This window comes from Chinchilla lanigera, unplaced genomic scaffold (assembly GCF_000276665.1).
Source record: "Chinchilla lanigera isolate Chin_1 unplaced genomic scaffold, ChiLan1.0 scaffold00019, whole genome shotgun sequence".
NCBI classification, from domain to species: domain Eukaryota; kingdom Metazoa; phylum Chordata; class Mammalia; order Rodentia; family Chinchillidae; genus Chinchilla; species Chinchilla lanigera.
Genome location: NW_004955420.1, coordinates 13,552,899 through 13,570,883, shown reverse-complemented (window position 1 = coordinate 13,570,883; position 17,985 = coordinate 13,552,899). Strand labels below are relative to the sequence as shown.

At 44.6% G+C, this 17,985-nt stretch overlaps 1 protein-coding gene across 2 annotated transcripts; it reads right to left on the bottom strand.

Annotated features, from left to right (window-relative positions):
* Positions 1-526: 526 nt before the first annotated feature.
* On the bottom strand, positions 527-17,630 carry Apod (apolipoprotein D). Of its 2 annotated transcripts, XM_013513581.1 has the most exons (6): positions 17,523-17,607; positions 14,065-14,227; positions 13,730-13,877; positions 6,648-6,769; positions 2,551-2,639; positions 527-989 (listed from the first exon to the last, which is right to left on the bottom strand). In XM_013513581.1, exons 3-6 carry the CDS (start codon positions 13,847-13,849, stop codon positions 754-756), a joined length of 567 nt encoding a protein of 188 aa, XP_013369035.1. In that variant the 5' UTR covers positions 13,850-13,877; positions 14,065-14,227; positions 17,523-17,607; the 3' UTR covers positions 527-753. The 2 variants fall into 2 exon arrangements, with proteins under 2 accessions (XP_013369035.1, XP_005383234.1); XM_005383177.2 differs by lacking the exon at positions 14,065-14,227 and having other exon boundaries at positions 17,523-17,630.
* Between the last annotated feature and the right edge of the window lie 355 nt (positions 17,631-17,985).

Genomic DNA, 17,985 nt, shown 5'->3' with positions numbered 1-17,985 from the left:
GCTTCAAGGAAACTGTGTGGTAAACTCAGGAACTCCCTGCCCCTACCCTTGGAGAGCATCAAGAGCAGAATGGGGACACTTGCTTCAGGTCACCAAAATGCACCTGTGCCATCAGCTTCCCCAGAGCAGGATTGTGACCTTGAAACCAGGACAGCTCCGAGCTTAGTCTTCCATGATGTAACTTTTTAAGGATGTCTAAGAATGCACTGCTAAAAACAAAAACACACTGTAATTGTTATAGTTTGGATCCACAATGTCCCCTAAAAGCTCTTGTGTTGAAGGTCTGGTCCCCAGGACAGCAGTGTGCAGAGGTGAGGCATTTGGGGGTGTTGGGGCCATGAACACTCTGACCTCATCAATAAGTAATTGACTGACGCTTTCACAGTTTAATGGGCTGTTGGGAGGCAGTGGGATTCGGGGCCTAGTTTGAACCTTTCCTCCTTTCAAGTTGTTTACCTCAGGTATTTTGTCAGAGTGACAGAAAGCCAACATAATGATCACCCTGATTCAGAGTCCACCAGGCACAAAAGGTCACAACATGTTTATTGTTGGTGGCAAGGTGGCAGGGTGAGCAGAGGCTAAGTGTTGGGCCAGCTTTCCTCGAGTGCCCCTCCAGTGGCTTCTGCGAACTCCCCTGCCGGTGTTTGCAGCTGTCATCATGGGTGGTTCTGTGTCTTTAGGAGGTGTGGGCCAGGCGGGGAAAGCAAAGCAGAGGAAGTGACAGGGTGGCTGCTGCCACGCCCTAGAGCCTCCTTACAGCAAGTCGGGGCAGTTCGCCTGATCTGTGATGGTCATTTTCTTGATGTCAATGCTGTTAGAAGTCAGGATATCTTTTAGGTAGGTCACTGTTTCTGGGGGCAGATAACGGTTTCTTCCCAAGATCCAAACGTGGTCAACATGGAAAAACCAGACGATGTTGGTACAGGAGTAGACGAGGGCATAGTTGTCGTAGTCGGTGGCCAGGACCCAATACGGTGCTGATGGCATCACTGAGAACCAGAGGAAGGCAGCATGAGGAGGGACCGAGCAGGAGAGACGCATCTCCAGGACTCTGGAGTTATTTTTTTTTGTTTGTTTGTTTGTTTATTTTTTTCAGAAGTGGGGAGTGAACCCAGGGCCTTTGCACTGAGCCTTTTTTGTATTTTAATTTTTTTTGTTGTTTATTTGAGAAATGATTTCACTATGCAGTTCAGGTTGGCTGCAATGCAAGCTCTCTAGCATGGCATTCAAGGGCCTTCTTAGCCCTGTCCCGCATGCCATGTACTCTCCTCTGCTCTAGGCTGCTTTACCCAGGCATCTCCCATGCCATTTCCTCTGCTTGGAACATCTGTGCTGCCCCACAATCTCCTATACAGCCTACGAGGCCCTAGATCTAACATCAGAGCCCTTGAGTGAGAACAAATATCTTCTTCCTTGGCTTCCCCTGCCTTATGCAGACTGAGCAGAAGTTACTTAACCTTCACTACCATCTGCCATCCCTTTTGTATCCCTGTCATGGGAAAATCTCATTTGTGAGTTTAGAGGCTCTGCCTCTGATTACATCCGTGCCTGCCCAGACCACTCAGCCCTCCTGCATGTCAACTTCCGGATAACTCTTCTGTGAAAGAGTGACAAGAACCACCGCTGTGACAAAAGCCCTGAAGAGTTCACGGACATGGTCTCCTAGGTTTATCTTCATGACCCAGGGCCGTCACCCCTGGTTTGTATGTGGGATGTTGTTTGCTCATCACTGTATGTGTGGGATGAGTTGTTTACTTCCTCGGGTTCCTCTCTTGGTTTATAAACAAGAACTTCCTCCTTGCCCACGCTGGGGATTCCAGGGGGAGGGACGTTAGCAAAGGTGAGGACACTTAAAGGTGACCTCTCTTGCAACTGGTGACTGCACTGTCTCCCCTGCAGTGGTTAGAGGGGTTCCCAGGACGCTCTCCACATTGGGAAGCCTCAAGGGCCTGAGCTGAATTCTCCAGTGTGTCTACATCAGCTGTAAAATTGACACTGGATGCTTTCCCTGCCTGCTGTATCCATTCTCTGTTTAGTTCAAAACTCAGAGGTCAGATGCCTGTGGTAAATATTTCCCAGAGTCCCAACAATGACTAGAAAGTGGCAGAGGCAGGACTCAAACTGGCCTTCCCTCTTGTCTTCTCTTGCCTTCAAGCTTCTGCTCACACTGGTTGTTTTGATAATGCTACTCATTTGGGGGCCTCGGTTTCCCCTGGGAAGTAAGGCTGGATTGTTCCTCTTACTGCGCCTGTCCTGAGTGTTTCCATTTGGGCCACACTCACTGAGCACCAGGGATAGTTTACAGGAAATCTCCTGGTTGCTGGTGAATGTCCACGTGGGAACTCATGTTCCATGAGGACAAGGCCAGCCTGGTGTTGCCCATCACTGTACCTCAGTGCCCAACCCAGTGCATAGCGTGTAGTATGTGCTCAGTGACTGCTTGCTGAGTCCTATGGATGACGCTCAGATGCAACAGGGGTACCCCATGGCTCTCGCCTTGCCTCTGCATAGCCCCATCCCTGAAACCTCCTGAGAAAAGTTCCTACTTACGCTGGAAAAACTTAACTCCTAGTTTGGCGGGCTCCGTGATGTTGGTCAGGGTGGCTTCACCTTCAATTTGGTTCACGGTTCCATCCAGTCTGTATTGGGCAGAAAACAAAATAAAGAAACAAACTCTTTGAAAACCAAAAATCAATGACAAGCAAGATTTGGGCTATTAAGGATAATGGTGGCCAGCATGGTGATTTCTGGTGCTTGACCCTGGTTCCATTTCCTGTCCTTTCCTCTGTGACTGGAACCAAGGGGAGGAAGACAGTCATGAAGCGACATTAGAATGCTCTGCAATTGGAGACCTCTTAGGCCCTTGCATTTCAGCACTCATTTTTTGGACTGTCTGCAATGGCCTGCAAGGCTACATCCTACTCTTAGGCTGCAAAGAGAGAGGAAGTAAAAGCAAAGGAAAAAAAAAAAAAAAAAAACAACACAAAGAAGACAAAGGAACAGATAAGGAGGAATTTGGTCACTGAAAATAATGCAAAACTGAGCAGAAGACCGGAGTGCTACAAGCTTTTCTCCCATGGCCTCAGGGATATCATGTGACATCATCTGTCCCACAAGGGGCCTGAGCGCTGAGACCCTTTCCAGGTCAGCATCTGAGATTTGACATAGACCAGCTAAAAGCCATCAGCGAGGACACAGGGACTTTGCCTCAGTGATTCCCAGGTGAGCCCAGATCTCAGTGATATTAAGTATGAAGCAATACCACCTGACACATATAATTGGCAGTGTCATTTCTTTCTCAGCAGTATACACAATGGTGGCACATCTCTTGGAATGAAATACCTGCATCCTTTTGAAGGGATCTGGCCCATTTCTGGTTAGCACTCAATGACCCTATGAACTGGGGACAGGGAAGGGAGGGTGTGCAGGCTTCAGGGGGCCCCTTCTGGGTAGCCTACAGAGGAGCTGCTGGTCAACCAGTCGTTAAGAGGCAGGTGGAATAAAATCAGAGAAACCGTGCGTGTACGAAAGTCTATAGGTTAGTGCTGTGGTTAGTGGTGTTAGATGTCCTAGAAACAAGATAATAAGTGACAGGTAAAGGAGGCTGGGAAATGTACTGTGATACTCCCAAATGCATTATCCCTTTGTTACCGTGTAGAGCTGCTGACAGTGCCCTACTCTCCCACCTGATGATCAGACATCTTGGAACATGGTCTGTTTCTCTCCAAATACAAAGCATCAAACCAGAATCTTCCCAGTACATTCTCCCTTTCACCACCATTTGCTGCTTGTTCTAGAATAGTTTTCAAAGTGCCAGGCTCTGATCATAGACTCACAACTTGTTCTTGGGGAGATGCATTTATATTTTCAAGGGTGGCAGCAGGTTAACCACGGAAAGTCTTATTTGTTACATAATTGCTACATGCCCCATAGCATTCTAAGAACATTATGTGTGTCACCTCATTTAATGCTCAATCAGCCCCATAGGGGTAGCCCTGTTATTATTGCCTACAGAATGATCCTAACTGACCTACAATCATGCACTAAATAGCAGAATCAGAACTGAACCCAGGCAGCTGAACTCCAGAGCCTGAGCTCTTCTTCATCTTCCAGTACTGCCCTAGGTGTTTCGGCACACAAGTTCTCCGACATTGGCTGAGCATTCTGTTGCTTGGAACCTCTGCCTCATCTTCTACTCATTCTGCAGCGGTCCTGGGAGAGAGAAACTGTACCATTCTCTGGAATTAATAAACTTTTGCTCATGTGCTCTGTGTCTGGAGGCAGAGCAACCCAATCCCCAGCATACAGTTGAAGTGGACTCCAGGCCAACTCCAAAGGAGAAGTGGGGATCCTTATGGATTTGGGGTCTGTATTGTTGACTCCTAGTCTTAGAATGAGACAAAATATTTCAAATGAGATTATTGCAACCTTGGGGCCTGCTGTGGTTTGTCCCCTAAAGGTCCGTGGTCTCCAGGGTGATACTGTTGTTTCTTTTTTTTTTTTTTTTGTCTTTTTGAGACAGGGCCTCACTATGAAGTTCAGACTGGCCTTGAGCTCACTTTGTAGCCTAGGCTAGTCTTAAATTTGCTATGATCTTCCTGCCTCAGCCTCCCAAGTGCTGGGATTACAGGTGTGTGCCACCACGCCTAGCATGGGTGATACTGTTGTTATAGGCAGCTGAGTTAGACAGACATATTACAGGCAGTCAGACAGGGCCAGGCCCTCAAAGGAGCCAACATGAAAGACAAGATAAGATACATATTTGCTGTGGGCCAGATCTCAAGACAAAAGATTAAACAAATGCACCCACATACCTCCCTAGGGATGGACATCAGGGATTAATATTCTAAATAGGTAGCTGATCACCTTGAAGAGTCACTGATCCAACCCCTTAAAGGAAAAGCCCCTGTTCTGTATTCAAGCCCACTTGCTACATGACTTGCTTCCCCATTTGATCCCGATGTAATCAATTTTACCTGAACAATTCTTATTGGCTGACCATAGTTCTGTCCCACCTCATGCCCACCTTGTGATTTCCCATTTTTCCCTTACCTTGGACCTGCCTCACTTCGTGGTTTTGCTCTATAAAGGTCCCTAGAAAAGACAGGGTCTTGGGCAACTCACTTGGGCCTCCCTTCTTTCTCTCTCTGGGACAGAATCTTTCTTTCCCTCAATAAATATATTCTGCTCTTCACCTCCATTGTTCCTAAAATTCATTCTTTGATTTTAGAGAACACGAACTCATCCCAGATAGCGTTCAGGTTGGGAATTTTTATCTTCCTGTATCACTGTTGGGAAGGGGTGGACTTTCAGATGTCCTTAGGTCACTACAAGTGTGCCCTTGAAGGCAGGGTGGAACCCTGGCCTCTTTCTGTCTCTCTTCTACTTCCTGGCTCCTGAGTGGATGGTTTTCTCCACTACACACTCCCACCATGAGGCCACCCTCACCAGAGGCCCAAAGAACATTGATCTTGAACTGGAACTTCCAGAGCCGTGAGCCAAAATAACCTCTTTTTTTCTTTATAAGTTACTTGCCCCAGGAATTTGATTACAGTGATGGACAGCTGATTATGACTGGGCCAATAAAATTCCTGTGAGGTCATCTCAATTTCTGTAGTCCTCCCTGAGGCTTTGAAATGCTTGGATCTTTCTTTGAGGCCCTTAAGAGCCCTATTTTGTGTTTCAGGCTTCTACAGGGCCAGGGGTAGGATGGCCAGAGAAAGCATCTGTGAGCCTAGGAACTCTCAGATCCTATAGAGGACAGGAAGGACAGCCCTTAGTTCCCAGCTTTTCTTATCTATCTTCTGATTCCTTTCCCATGTCACTTTTCCTGGGTTCGAATCCCAGTTTCATCACTTAGCTGTGTGACCCTTGGACAAGTTACCTCCCTGTACCTAAATTTTTTCATTCATAAAAATGAGTCAACAAACATAACAGCACCTACTTCAGGATTGTTCTGGGGATTAAATGAATACATATTAATGTACACACACTAATACTGACACATATATACCCACGTGTTACTTGTATATACACACAGAGAGTAATGTCTTGCACATAGGAAATGCTTGGATGTGTTTGTTGGTGCTGTTATGTTTGTTGATGGAGGATAGATGAAAAGACTTTTCCCTGGGCCATGTTTTAAGTTTAGGTTTGCTTTCCAAAATGTAAATCTTTGCATTAAATATCAATGTGAGAAGCCCTCCATGATAAAATGAGCACTTCTGCAGGATATTCTGTTTACACAGCCTAAGGTATGCATATGTATTACAGGTATTTGATTCTTGTTTAGGAAGAAAGAGTTTAGGTAAAACTGCCTAGAGATGGGATAAACCATTACCCTCTGTGAGGAGATGGACAGAAAAGCTTTTCATTTGGAGACTGGACAAGGTGGTCCCAATGTCCTTTACTAACAGCCTCTGTTTTGCCAGAGGGCAGGAGCTCTGTGTGTCCCTGGTGCCTCTCCCAGGGTCGGCATCCAGGAGATGCCCAGCAAGTGGTAAAGGAAATAAATGAATGCCTTTTAGTTCTAACTGTCCCCACGTGGCCTTGGTGACAGCCACTTCCTCCCCAACTCCTACCTCATGAGCACCCAGTCACTCCAGGACACCACTGCAGCTGGGCTCCAGATGGGCACAGTTGCTCACCTCAACTCCTGGTTGAGCACTTTGATATTTCCGTTTTCCTTTAGTGAGTAGTTGGCCTGGATACAGTTTCCTTTCTCAAAGCTCACGGGGATCTTCTCAATTTCGAACCATCTTCCAAGATACTGCAGAGACAACAATAAAAGAGCTAAACCTTGTGGCTCTCTGGGGACCCGCGAACTCTTGCCCATTGTGTCTTTAGAAGCAGAGCTCTTTCCTGGGGAAACCGGCAGAACGGGCTGCATTGTTCCCAGAGGCAACCCAGCACCACACGGATTCCAGGGAGAATCAGCAAATCCACGCGATTGCACGGCTGAATGCTGCTTTCTATTCCTAAAGGGCACCTTATTTAGATGCATTCCCAGGGTCCTGTTCAGCCAAGATCTACGTGAAATTCTAGACTCCAAAAGGAAGAGATCTGTCTGAATGATGGATAGTACCTTTTATCACAAACATATTGGGAGCCTACCAGGTATCCTTGAATTTGGAACAAACTCAGATCAGGGTGCTAGGAGACGCAGCTTGGTTGCCCGTTCCTCATGTGACCCTAAGCAGGGTCACATTTCAGCACCACTTTCAGCAGGTGCTCAGGCTGGAGGGGACATTTATCTTTGAATGCACGGAGTCGACTTTAAGAAGCTGCCACTGTGGCCATGAAGGAAGGGGAGAGACACCTTTGCATTGCTACACACCTTGCACAGACTGTACCAATTTACAACCTCCACACAGGCAGTTTGGCAAATCTAACAGCTCTAAAAATACATGTGCTCTTTGGCCCTAGCAGTTTCACTTCTGGCAACGCATCTCCTGATATAAGCAGTGATCCATGTGAAAGGCTATTTATTGCAATATTGTCCGTAACAGTAAAAGACAGCAAACAAGTCTAAACAAGCATTAAATAAATGATGGTGCATTCACTCAATGGAATCTTGCAATCTTTTCTAAAAAGAGTGATATATAATTACTTCAAAGATACTATGAAAAAAAGAGCCAGGTACAGAATGGTATCTCTATTAGACCTCTGTAAGGTTTAAAAATGGGGGAAAAGCTTATTGCACTGGCTTTCAGTTGCTGCTGTAATAATAATCATAAGATAATGCTATGTAATAAATCACCACAAGCATAAAGCAGCACACATGTATTATCTTTACTTCTGTAAACCAGAAGTCTGCCCCAAGCCTCACTGGACTGACACTGAGATGTTGGCTTTGTTCCCTTCTGGAGGCTCCAGGGAGAATCAGTTTCCTTGCCTTTTCCAAGTTACAGAGCATTCCTTGGCTGTGGACCCCTCTTCCTTCTTTTTTATTTATTTATTTATTTAATTTTTTTATTTTTGGCTTTTTTCTGGTATTGGGAATCGAACTCATGACCTTGCGCTTGCCAGGCAGGCGCTGTGCCGCTGAGCTAAATCCCCAGCCCTTTCCTTCTTTTTTAAAGTCTGGTCAAGCTCACCTCATATTGCATCTCTCCAATTTATCCCTTTATCACATCTCTCTGTCATAGCTCAGAAGGGTTCTCTGCATCTAAGGACTTAGGTGAATAGATTGGTTTCTCTGGATATCCAGGCTAATCTGGACATCTCAACACCTATTATTTGGTCACTTCTGCAAAAGCCCCTTTTCCATGTAAAGTAACACAGTCACAACCTCCATGAATTCGTGCATGGACACTATGGAAAATGATTACTCTGTCTACCACAGTGGTATATGTAGTTGTCTGTGTACGTATGTCTTGCCTCCAAAAGACACACAATGCATAGGTTGGTTCTAGGGAGAAAAATGCAAGCATACAAAGCTGGAAGGAAAACTTCTCATTGTATGCTCTTTTGTACTTTTAGTGTTTATTTTATATTTTATTATTTTATTTTGCAGTGCTGGGAATTGAATCCAGGGCCTCCTGCATGCTAGGCAGGCACTCTAACACTAAGCTATAACTCTAGCCCTCTTTGACACTTTCAGAATTTTGAACTATGAGCATATATCTAGTCAAAAAACTTAATTGAAATTATTTTAGAAATTTAGAAACATACTACTCAATGGAACAAGGCTAAAGAGCCGCACGCATCTTCACAAAGTCAAAACATGAATGGAGAGCAAGCTGCAGACAGGGGGCAGTGTTGCTCCAGTCACATGGCTCTGTGCTGGAAGGGAAGCCACATTCAGGGCCATAAACTTCCTACTCGTTTATTGAAACGTTGCTTCGAATTGACATCACTGAATTCAACCTTCATTTAAGGAACCAGTGAATAAGGCCAACTGGTTTCCCAGACATCCTCAGAAAGAGCTCTGTTCTGTAGTAGATTTAAAATTGTTCTTCTCTTGTTCAAGTGAGCGCCACAGTTAAAATCAAGGAAGCATGATTCCCCAGAAAGAGAGGAGATTCAAAAGTGAGAGGCTGAGCTTCATGTTATATTTCTTCCTGGTCTCATAGGATTGCTGAGAAGCCCTCTTAATCGTTTTGGGTCATAGTTTATCTATAGAGGAAGAGTTCAGTGTTTAGAAAGAGGGAAGTAGAGCTATCTCTACTTACACATGTTATATTCTTGTATGTAGAAAAATCCCAAGGAATCTAAAAAAAACTGATTAGACCTAATGAGTCCGGCAAGGCTAACAGATCAGTGTATGAAAGCCAAATGTGTTTATATACTGGCAGTGAACAATCTGAAAATGGAATTTTAAAAATCTGTTTATAACAGCATTGAAAGAATAAAATATTTATGAAAAATTTAGCTAAAAATGCAAAACTTATACTCTGATAACTCTATGATGTTTTTAAAATCAATTAAAGAAGACTTTGGTAAATGGAAAAATAGCCTATGTTCATGAATTGGAGGACAATACTGTTAAGAAGGCAATATTCCCCAAATTGTTCCTTAGGCTAATACAATCTCTATGAAAACTGCAACTGGCTTCTCTGTAGAAATTGACAAGATGACACTAAAATTCACATGGAAATGCAAGGGACACAAAATAGAATAAAGTTGGAAGATTCATATATTCTGATTTTAAAACTTATTACAGTGCTACAATAGTCAGTACTGTCTGATACTGGCCTAACTGTGGACATATAGATAAACAGAATAGAATTGAGAACCCAGAAAGAAACCCTCACATATATGGTCAACTGATTTTAATAGGGATATTAAAATTATTCAATGTGGTAAATAATAGTCTTTTCAACAAATAGTGCTGGGACAACAGAACCTCCATATGCAAAAGAATGAAGGTGGATCTTTATATCACACAGTACACAAATTTTAGCCTAAAATGCACCAAAGACTTAATTGTAAGCACATGAACTATAAAACTCTTTGAAATATATGAGTAAATCTTTATGATGTTAGATTAGGCAGTGACCTTTTAGGTATGACATCAAAAGCATAAGAAACCAAAGAAGAAAGTAGATGAACTGGTTTCATCAATAGGAAAAACTGTGTGTGTATGTGTGTATGTTACTGAGGATTAAACTCAGAGTCTCATACATGCAGGCAAGCACTCTACCATTGAGCTATATCCCCATCCCCTTCTATTTTGCTTTTGTGAGACAAGGTCTTGCTAAGTTTGGCCTTGAGCTTTTGATCCTCCTGCCTCACTCTTGAGTAGCTGCTATTACAAGCGTGTACCATTGTTCCTGGCTATGGGCAAAGGGCAAGTTGATAAAATGAAAAATTCCACAGCAAATGTTCCTAAATAACATATCTGATGAGGGACTTATAGTTGTTAGAATACAGGAAGAACTCACATCTCAATAATGAAAATATAAATAACTCAATTTAAAAATGGGCAAACCATTGCCTAGTCTTCCTAGAATTCCATGTAGAATCATGTAAAAAATATTTAATAAGTGGGCTGTCACCTTGGCAAATGATTGACATCAAAAAAAGAGCAAAGGGGCTGGGGATTTAGCTCAGCGGCAAAGCGCCTGCCTGGCAAGCGCAAGGTTGTGAGTTCGGTTCCTGGTACCGGAGAAAAACCAAAAAAAAATTTAAAAAAAGAGCAAAGAACTGGAATAGAAGACATACAAAGGAGATACACAAATGGCTAATAAGTATATACAAAGACAGTCAACTTCATCAGTCATTAAGGAAGTGTAATCAGAATCACAATGAGATACCACTTCACACCGACTAAAATGAGCATAATCAAAAGGACAACAATAAATATTGGTAAAGATGCCAGGAAATTAGAATTATATGCTGCTGATGAGACTGTAAAGTGGTGCAAATTTTTGAAAAATACTACAGTAATTCCTCAAAAGGTCAAATATGGAGTTATCACATCAGCAATTCTATCCTCTGTTTATGCCCAAGGGAGCCAAAAAATGGAGCCTCCCTACCCCTACAACTCCTTGACCATGAATGTTCATAGCAGCATGATTCCTAGCAGTAAAAACAAAGTAGAAACAATGCAAATGTGAGTGGCTAAATGTGGCATAATCCACATAGTAGAATATTATTTGGCCATAAAAAAGAATGGGCACTGATACACACCACAATGTGGCTGAGCCATGCAAACATGATATTAAGAAGTCAGTCACAAAAACTACATATTTTGTGATTCCATTTCTATGTAGTGTCTAAAATGGGCAGATTCAGAGAGACAGGAAGCAGAATGTTGGCTGCCAGGGGCTGCAAGGGTTGGAGGGTGGGGAGAGTGACTGTTAATGGGTTTGAGGATGATGAAAGTGTTCTAAAATTCATTGTAATGACGGTTGCATAACAGGGAATGTACTAAAAATGACTGAAAGCAAACGCTGCTTTAAAGTCAATAGTATGGGGTTTGGGATATGGCTCAGCAGCACAAGTGCCTGCCTGGCAAGTGCAAGGTCCTGAGTTTGATTCTCAGTACAAAAAAAAAAAGGCAATGGTGTGGTACATGAACTAGTACAATAAAATTCATACAATAAAACTTGTATTTTAAAAATTCAGTTTCATGGCATCTCCATGGAGGAGCCCCGGGTAACCATGACGATGGAAGAAAAAGGAAAGAGCGTGTTGCTAAACACAGGTGCAAGTCTCTCGGTCCTTCTTTTCAATCCTGGCCTTCCTTCCAGCCGTCACACCTCAGTGAAAGGAGTCTCTGGTCAGGAGGTAATATGCTATTTTTCACAACCCTTAGGCTGTAACTACTTGGTAGATCTTTCTTGCGTATCTCTGTCTTCCTGAGAAACCACTTTGAAGATACCACCATGTATTACAGCAGCCATTGATATTTTCCTACTAATCTGTCCATAACTCTGTAATGTTTGTATTATTCCTATGCTATTTTGTAAATGGATGTATGTTTATTATTATGTGTTTCCTACAACAACTATTGAGAATAATTAATGATTTTTCAACTGGTCACTCATGTATAGCTCTATTTATTTTCTTTAGAAGCCACTTTGAAGATACGAAAGTATAGTACAACAACTATTGATAATCTACTACTTTTGTCTGTAACTCACTATTATTTGTCTATTTGTTTTCCTGAGACACTATCTTGTAGATAACAATATGTAAAACAATAACTATTGATAATTCCTACCACTTTGTCTGTAATTTGGTAAGCCCCTCCCCATTATTATGTTATCCTTCTTTTACTCTTTAAAATTAAAAAAGAAATTCAGTTTCAGTTCTCAAAGAACTTTTGTAAATATAGATTAATTGTAATTCCAGAAATGTCTAGAAATACCCCCAAATTAAAATCCCCCTCAAATTCTCTGGATCTTTTCTGATGCTCCCTCTGCTCCTATCCCAAGAAGGCAATTCGTGGGAGAGCTGGCTGTCTATCTGTCTATCATTAATCTACCTATATATTTGAGACAGGGTCTCGTTATGCAGCTCAGGCTGGTCTTGAACTCACTAGATAGCCTAGGCCCTGAACTCACGGAGATCCTCCTGCCTCAGCCTCCTAAGCGCTGGGATGACAGCGTGCATCACTCTGGGCTGTAATGGATATCTTTTTAGTGCAGGTAGTAAGAGAGCCCTTTCAGAGTTCTGGCCTTTCCTAGGCTGTTGGAATAAGCTGGGGGTATGCTGCACTGTGGGAAAGCCTCACCTTTTTTGGACCCTACTTGCATTTATTAGCTGTGTCACCTGGGATGGGGGACCTTCAACTTCTCTCTCTGCAGAATGGGATAATAATACTGTTATTATTAGCAGCCACAGTTAGTGCCCCCTCCCACAGGTCTGAGTTCTCTCCTGCAGAGGGAATTCCTATACATACTGCCTTTGGCCCCCAATACCCCATCTCTCCTCTATCAGAGGGCTTGACTAGTGCCGGGCAGTCCCGGTCCTGACCTGCTGGCATCCGCCCCAGGGTAAGTTGCAGTGTATTCTGCTCATCTCTCCAGAGGATCCCCACCAGGATTGAGCTTCTCTGTTTATCCCTTATTACTTCACTGCCTTCTGGGTCTCATTGTTCTTCGTGGCTCGTTGTGCTTCTGGAATCGTTAGCCTAAAACCGTCTGTCCCACTCCCCACCCCATCCTGGCTTCAGAATCTGCTTTGAGGAAGCCCAAAGGTAAGGCAGGCACCTTTCCCAGAGTTTGGTGTGGAGGTTAAAGTAGGATAATAAAGTGGGGCCAAAGGACTGGGGATATAGCTCAGTGGCATAAGTGCCTGCCTGGCAAACAAAGGTCCTGAGTTTGATTCCCGGTACAAAAAATAAATAAATAAACAAACAAAAATTACTTAGCCAAGCATGGTGGCACATGCCTGTAATCCCACGCCTGTAATTCGGGAGGCTGAGGCAGGAGGATCATTGCAAGTTCAAGACCAGCCTGGGCTACAAAGTGAGCTCAAGGCCAGTCTGAACTCCATAGTGAGACTCTGTCTCAAAAAGACCAAAAAATAAAAAATAAATAAAGTGGGGCCATGAGCTGGGAGTGGTGGTGTCCACCTGAGGCTGAGGCAGGAGGATTGATGGAAGTTTGAGGCCAGCTAGGGCTACATAGTGAATTCCAGACCAGCCTGAACTACATAGTGAAATTCTATTTCAAAAACAAATGAACGAACAAACAACCAACCACAAAAATCCAAACCTGCAGTGGATGCTTATTTGAACAAGAAACAGAAAACACTGGGAGGTCAGCCTTTCTCATACCTTGTTCACGTCAAAATTCTCCTGCACCGGGGGGCTCGGGCACTTCCCGAAGTGCACTGCTCCCTCAGCCTCTGCAACAAGGCCTGCCAGCGTGGAAAGCAGCACGAGCATCGTCACCATCCTGGGGCCGGGCAGCTGCAGAAGGAGCCTGGAGTGGGGGGAGACGAAGAGCTAGAGCTGCCTGGGCTTCAGAAGATGCACAATGACACACGACGGAGAACGTTCTGTGTCCTGAGTCCAGAGCCCGCCCCCTCCAGGGGACGCCTATCCGACTGTCCACGCTAAGTCCTGCACCCTAGAGCCTCTGTCCTCACTTGAGACCCCCCACGAGTCACCTCTAGGATCCTGAAGTGCCTGGCTCGGTAGGTTCTTCTTGAAGGAACAGAAACTGTGTGTGCGCATGCGTGGTGCGTGCGTGCATTTGTGCGTGCGTGAGTGCGTGCGTGCCCGTCTGTGTCTGGAGAAGATAAGTAGAGGGGAAAACAGTCTTCCAGCGATCTGTGAAAGAAAAATCCAAAACCAAGCCAAGCACAACATTCAGTGTCCCATGAGACTCATAAGGGAACCGTTCCTTGGTCCCCACAGCCCACTCCTGCCGCACTTGCTGGGCTGTGCCAAGGATGTGGTGGTTTGGAAGCCTTAACAGGGACAGTGTGCCAGGGACTCCAGGGTTATCCCGACCGGGTTCAAATTCTGGCTGTGCCATGAACCAGGTACAACTCTGTGCAAGGTAGACCTGAGTTTCTTTACCTATAAAGCAGGAATAATAATCATGCCCATCACGTGAATGTTGATGAAAATTAAATGAGATAATGTAGACAGAGTACTCAGGATAGCATGTGACACAGAGTACACGCTCAATAAATGCTAATTATTGTTATGATGAAAAGCACAAACAGCATGGTATTTCCTGAATTTCTCTCCCCACCCCATACAGTGTGAGTGGGGCGCTCTATCACTGAGCTACATCCCCATCTCTTTTTAGTTTTTATTTTGAGACAGGGTCCTGCTAAGTTGCCCAGGTAGGACTCAAACTTGTGATCCTCCTGCCTCAGCCTCCCAAGTGCCTGCACCACTGTGCCTGGTTCTGAATTTTAAAAAATATTATATTAAGGGTATTTTCCATAGATGAAGTACATTTAACCACGGAACAGTCAGCTATCATGTAACTATGCAACACGCATTTGTCCCGAGGGGTCCTCTGGTGGCAGTGGCTTGCAGGTGAGGGTGTCCTGTGTCCCTCCCTGCCTCCTTCTCTAACTTGCTTTCGGCCTGTTCCTTTCCTTGTGACTCTTGTCTGTTGCTGCACATGAGCTATTTCCAGCTCTCAGCTTCTCTCCCTGTGATGAAGAGGACTGAGTCAAAGCAAGCAAAATGTTCTCAGATCGGAGCATTTAAAAGGATGTGTCATAACAGGAGTAATTATAACCACCTTATTATGAGCCTCTGAGCCTCCAAATAACTTTAATAATCAATAGCTTTTCTTGGAGGCTTTGTTGCCTGGATTTCATGGGAACAGTTATGTAATGAGGGAGAGCTGGTGGGGGCTGCGAGGGGTGGGGCTGGGTGGCTCTGAAGCTGCTCTTGGGCTTATCCTGGGCACGACCACCTTCCTTAGTCTCTAGGGTTCCGTTTCCCACCAGCTCCCACCACTGTGTAAACAACATCTGTCTCTTAACCTCCAGGAGGAGAAGGTTTTCGGAAACCCAGCCAAAACCCACACGACTTTGCATTCGTTTTCAAGAGAAAATTCCTGGAGCCCCAGGAGCTATACCCAAGTAGTCCCAACCCAGGGCTTGCCCAGAGTATTGGACCCCAACAGGTGGCACGTGGTATGGACATTCCACAAAGTCCCCCAAATAGGACCTTAAAAGATATCTCTCCCAGTCATTCCCCACCCCCAAAGATAGGCAGACGGGGAAACTGAGGCCCAGCAGGGGACCTTACTGGGCCTGGGCCCATCTCCAGCCCTCGGCCGGAAGCACCTGGTTACTCCTGCCTCACCCCACCTTGGCACCTTTCACTACCCGCGGCCTCTGTGACCGATGAGCCTCGCTTCACCACCCGGAAGTGACAACAAAAGTCAGTTCCGGGTCTCACTCTGACAGATGTCTCATTACAAAAATGGTTTGGTTGGCTGTAACACGCTCTTTTGCTCAGTAAGAGGCTTTCCAGAGCGAGGCTAATCACTCCCGGGTGCTCCTCTTCCAAGGATGACTCTTAGTTGCGGGAGTTTTGCTCCTGGGGTGAACACTGCTTGCAGGAGGGAGGGTTGGTTCCATGCCTAATGTTTTCTACACTTCTATTCCGATTCGGCCAACGCTCACTGAGCACATTATTCACCCTGTGTGTGGCCTTGGGTAACATATGCAGTGCCTGTGATAGCTATTTTTGTATCTTCTTCTGATACCTCTAGGAAGATTATCCCAAGGAAAAGCTTACTTTCTAGAAAATATATAATTTAAGCATAACTGTAATTGAGTATGAGAAAATGTAGTAGTGATGCTTCTCAGCCTGCAGACTGTCCACCCAACCAGGTGCTGCCTGTGCATGAACCACTGCTGCCTCCGAGCTTCCCCGGGGGCAGGGGGCAGCCCGGCTGCTGCGCATAACGGTGCTCTGTGCTGAATTCCACAGGGTCCCACTTAGAAGCCACCTGTGGTGACATCCTCCTTGTCCTCTATGAAGTTAACTTGCCCAGGTTACTTCCTAGTCAATAATGAAGCCTGGTACATTTCAGCCCCAGTCTCCCAAGAGCACCTGGGTGTCACCATGGAGCTCAAGAAATTGCAGAAGTTGTTGAGGTTTTACATAATAAGATAAAATACATAAAATGTTTCCACAGGTAAATATGTCTTTGAAAAACCATTTATCCACAGATTCTAGTTACAATTGTATCTTATCAATGAAGTATCTTTTCTTGGCCAGGTGTGGTGTGGTACATGCCTGTAATCCAAGCACTTGGGAGGCTGAAGCAGAAGGATCACTCTGAGTTTGAGGCCAGCCTGAGCTACACAGTGAGTTTAAGGCCAGCCAGAATTATGTAGTGAAACCCTGTCTCAAAAACAAGCACCACCACAACAAAAAACAAAGCAAAAAACCTTTTTTTCTCTTTCTTTCTTCTATCTTTCTTTTTCTTTTTCTTTCTTTCTTTCCTTTTCTCTCTCTCTGTCTCTCTTTCTTTCTTTCTTCTTTTCTGTTGTTCTTTTGAGAGAGAGTCTTGCTATATAGTTCAAGCTGGTCTTGAGCTTACTTTGTAGCCCAGGCTGGCTTTGAACATGCAGTGATCCTCTTGCCTCAGCCTCCCAAGTGTTGGAATTATAGGGGTGCACCACCGTGCCTAGCTTCAACAAAAATATCCTTGTGCCATATTGTTCAATATTCTGCTCACCCAATCAGTTCCGGGTTTTGGTTGATTTTACTGTCAGGCACAGTTGGATCACTCCTGGAGAGTTCACATAGTGCAGTACCAGTGCATGGAACTTTTCTTCTTGTCTTTTTTGTTAGAGGGAGGGCAAAGACTTTGGGGTGAGTCAGCATTGGGCTTGGCCTTACCAGAGGCCCGTTGTTTGGCATAACCCCGTCTCTATCTTCTCATCTGAAAAGTGGCCCTCGTCGTATCTACCTTGCCAGTTTGGGGAAAAATGAAACTGCGTTTGTGGAGCTCCTGTACAAGCCCTCCATCCGCGGGAGTCATGGTATATCGTGTTTGCAAAGGGGCAGTGGAAAGCCATGCCGGGCTCTATTTTAAGCATCACTGATCGTAAATGAAAATGAAAACTACAGTACCTACCTTTTCAAAATAAGATGAAGGCAGTCTCCACATGCAGGGTCATTCAAATTCAGATGCCTGTGAGCAGCTTCTCCCAAGTTATTTTATAAGCTGCCGTCAGGTCATTGGCGTTTGACAGTCACGCATGCCACACCCCCTAGGGTTCAGGAAGGCTGGCCTAAAAGCTCAGCTCTGTATGAAACACAAAGATGGAATGTTGTGTCTGTCCCCTCCCCCAGTTTCCTTCACAGCTGCTCCCTGAAAAAGAAACAATGAGATATTGTGTGTGTGTGTGTGTGTGTGTGTGTGTGTGTGTGTGTGTGTGAAAGAGAGAGAGCAAGAGAGAGGTGGGGGAGCATTTTTATTCAAAACATCTTTTTGCCCTGTGGATTTTCTACTTTGATTTTTTCACTTAGAATGTGCAGTTAGGTTCTGGAAAGATGTGGTATACTAGGATTTCAAGCATCTGGTATTTATTTTTCAT

What these genes read in the sequence shown, in the direction of transcription:
- Apod (XM_005383177.2), bottom strand. Translation starts at nt 13,849, where the DNA reads ATGGTGACGATGCTCGTGCTGCTTTCCACGCTGGCAGGCCTTGTTGCA. An exon ending in AGAATTTTGACGTGAACAAG is followed by an intron (nt 6,770 to 13,729) that starts GTATGAGAAAGG and finishes TTGTCTCTGCAG; the next exon opens with TATCTTGGAAGATGGTTCGA. An exon ending in AGGAGTTAAGTTTTTCCAGC is followed by an intron (nt 990 to 2,550) that starts GTAAGTAGGAAC and finishes TCTGGTTCTCAG; the next exon opens with TGATGCCATCAGCACCGTAT.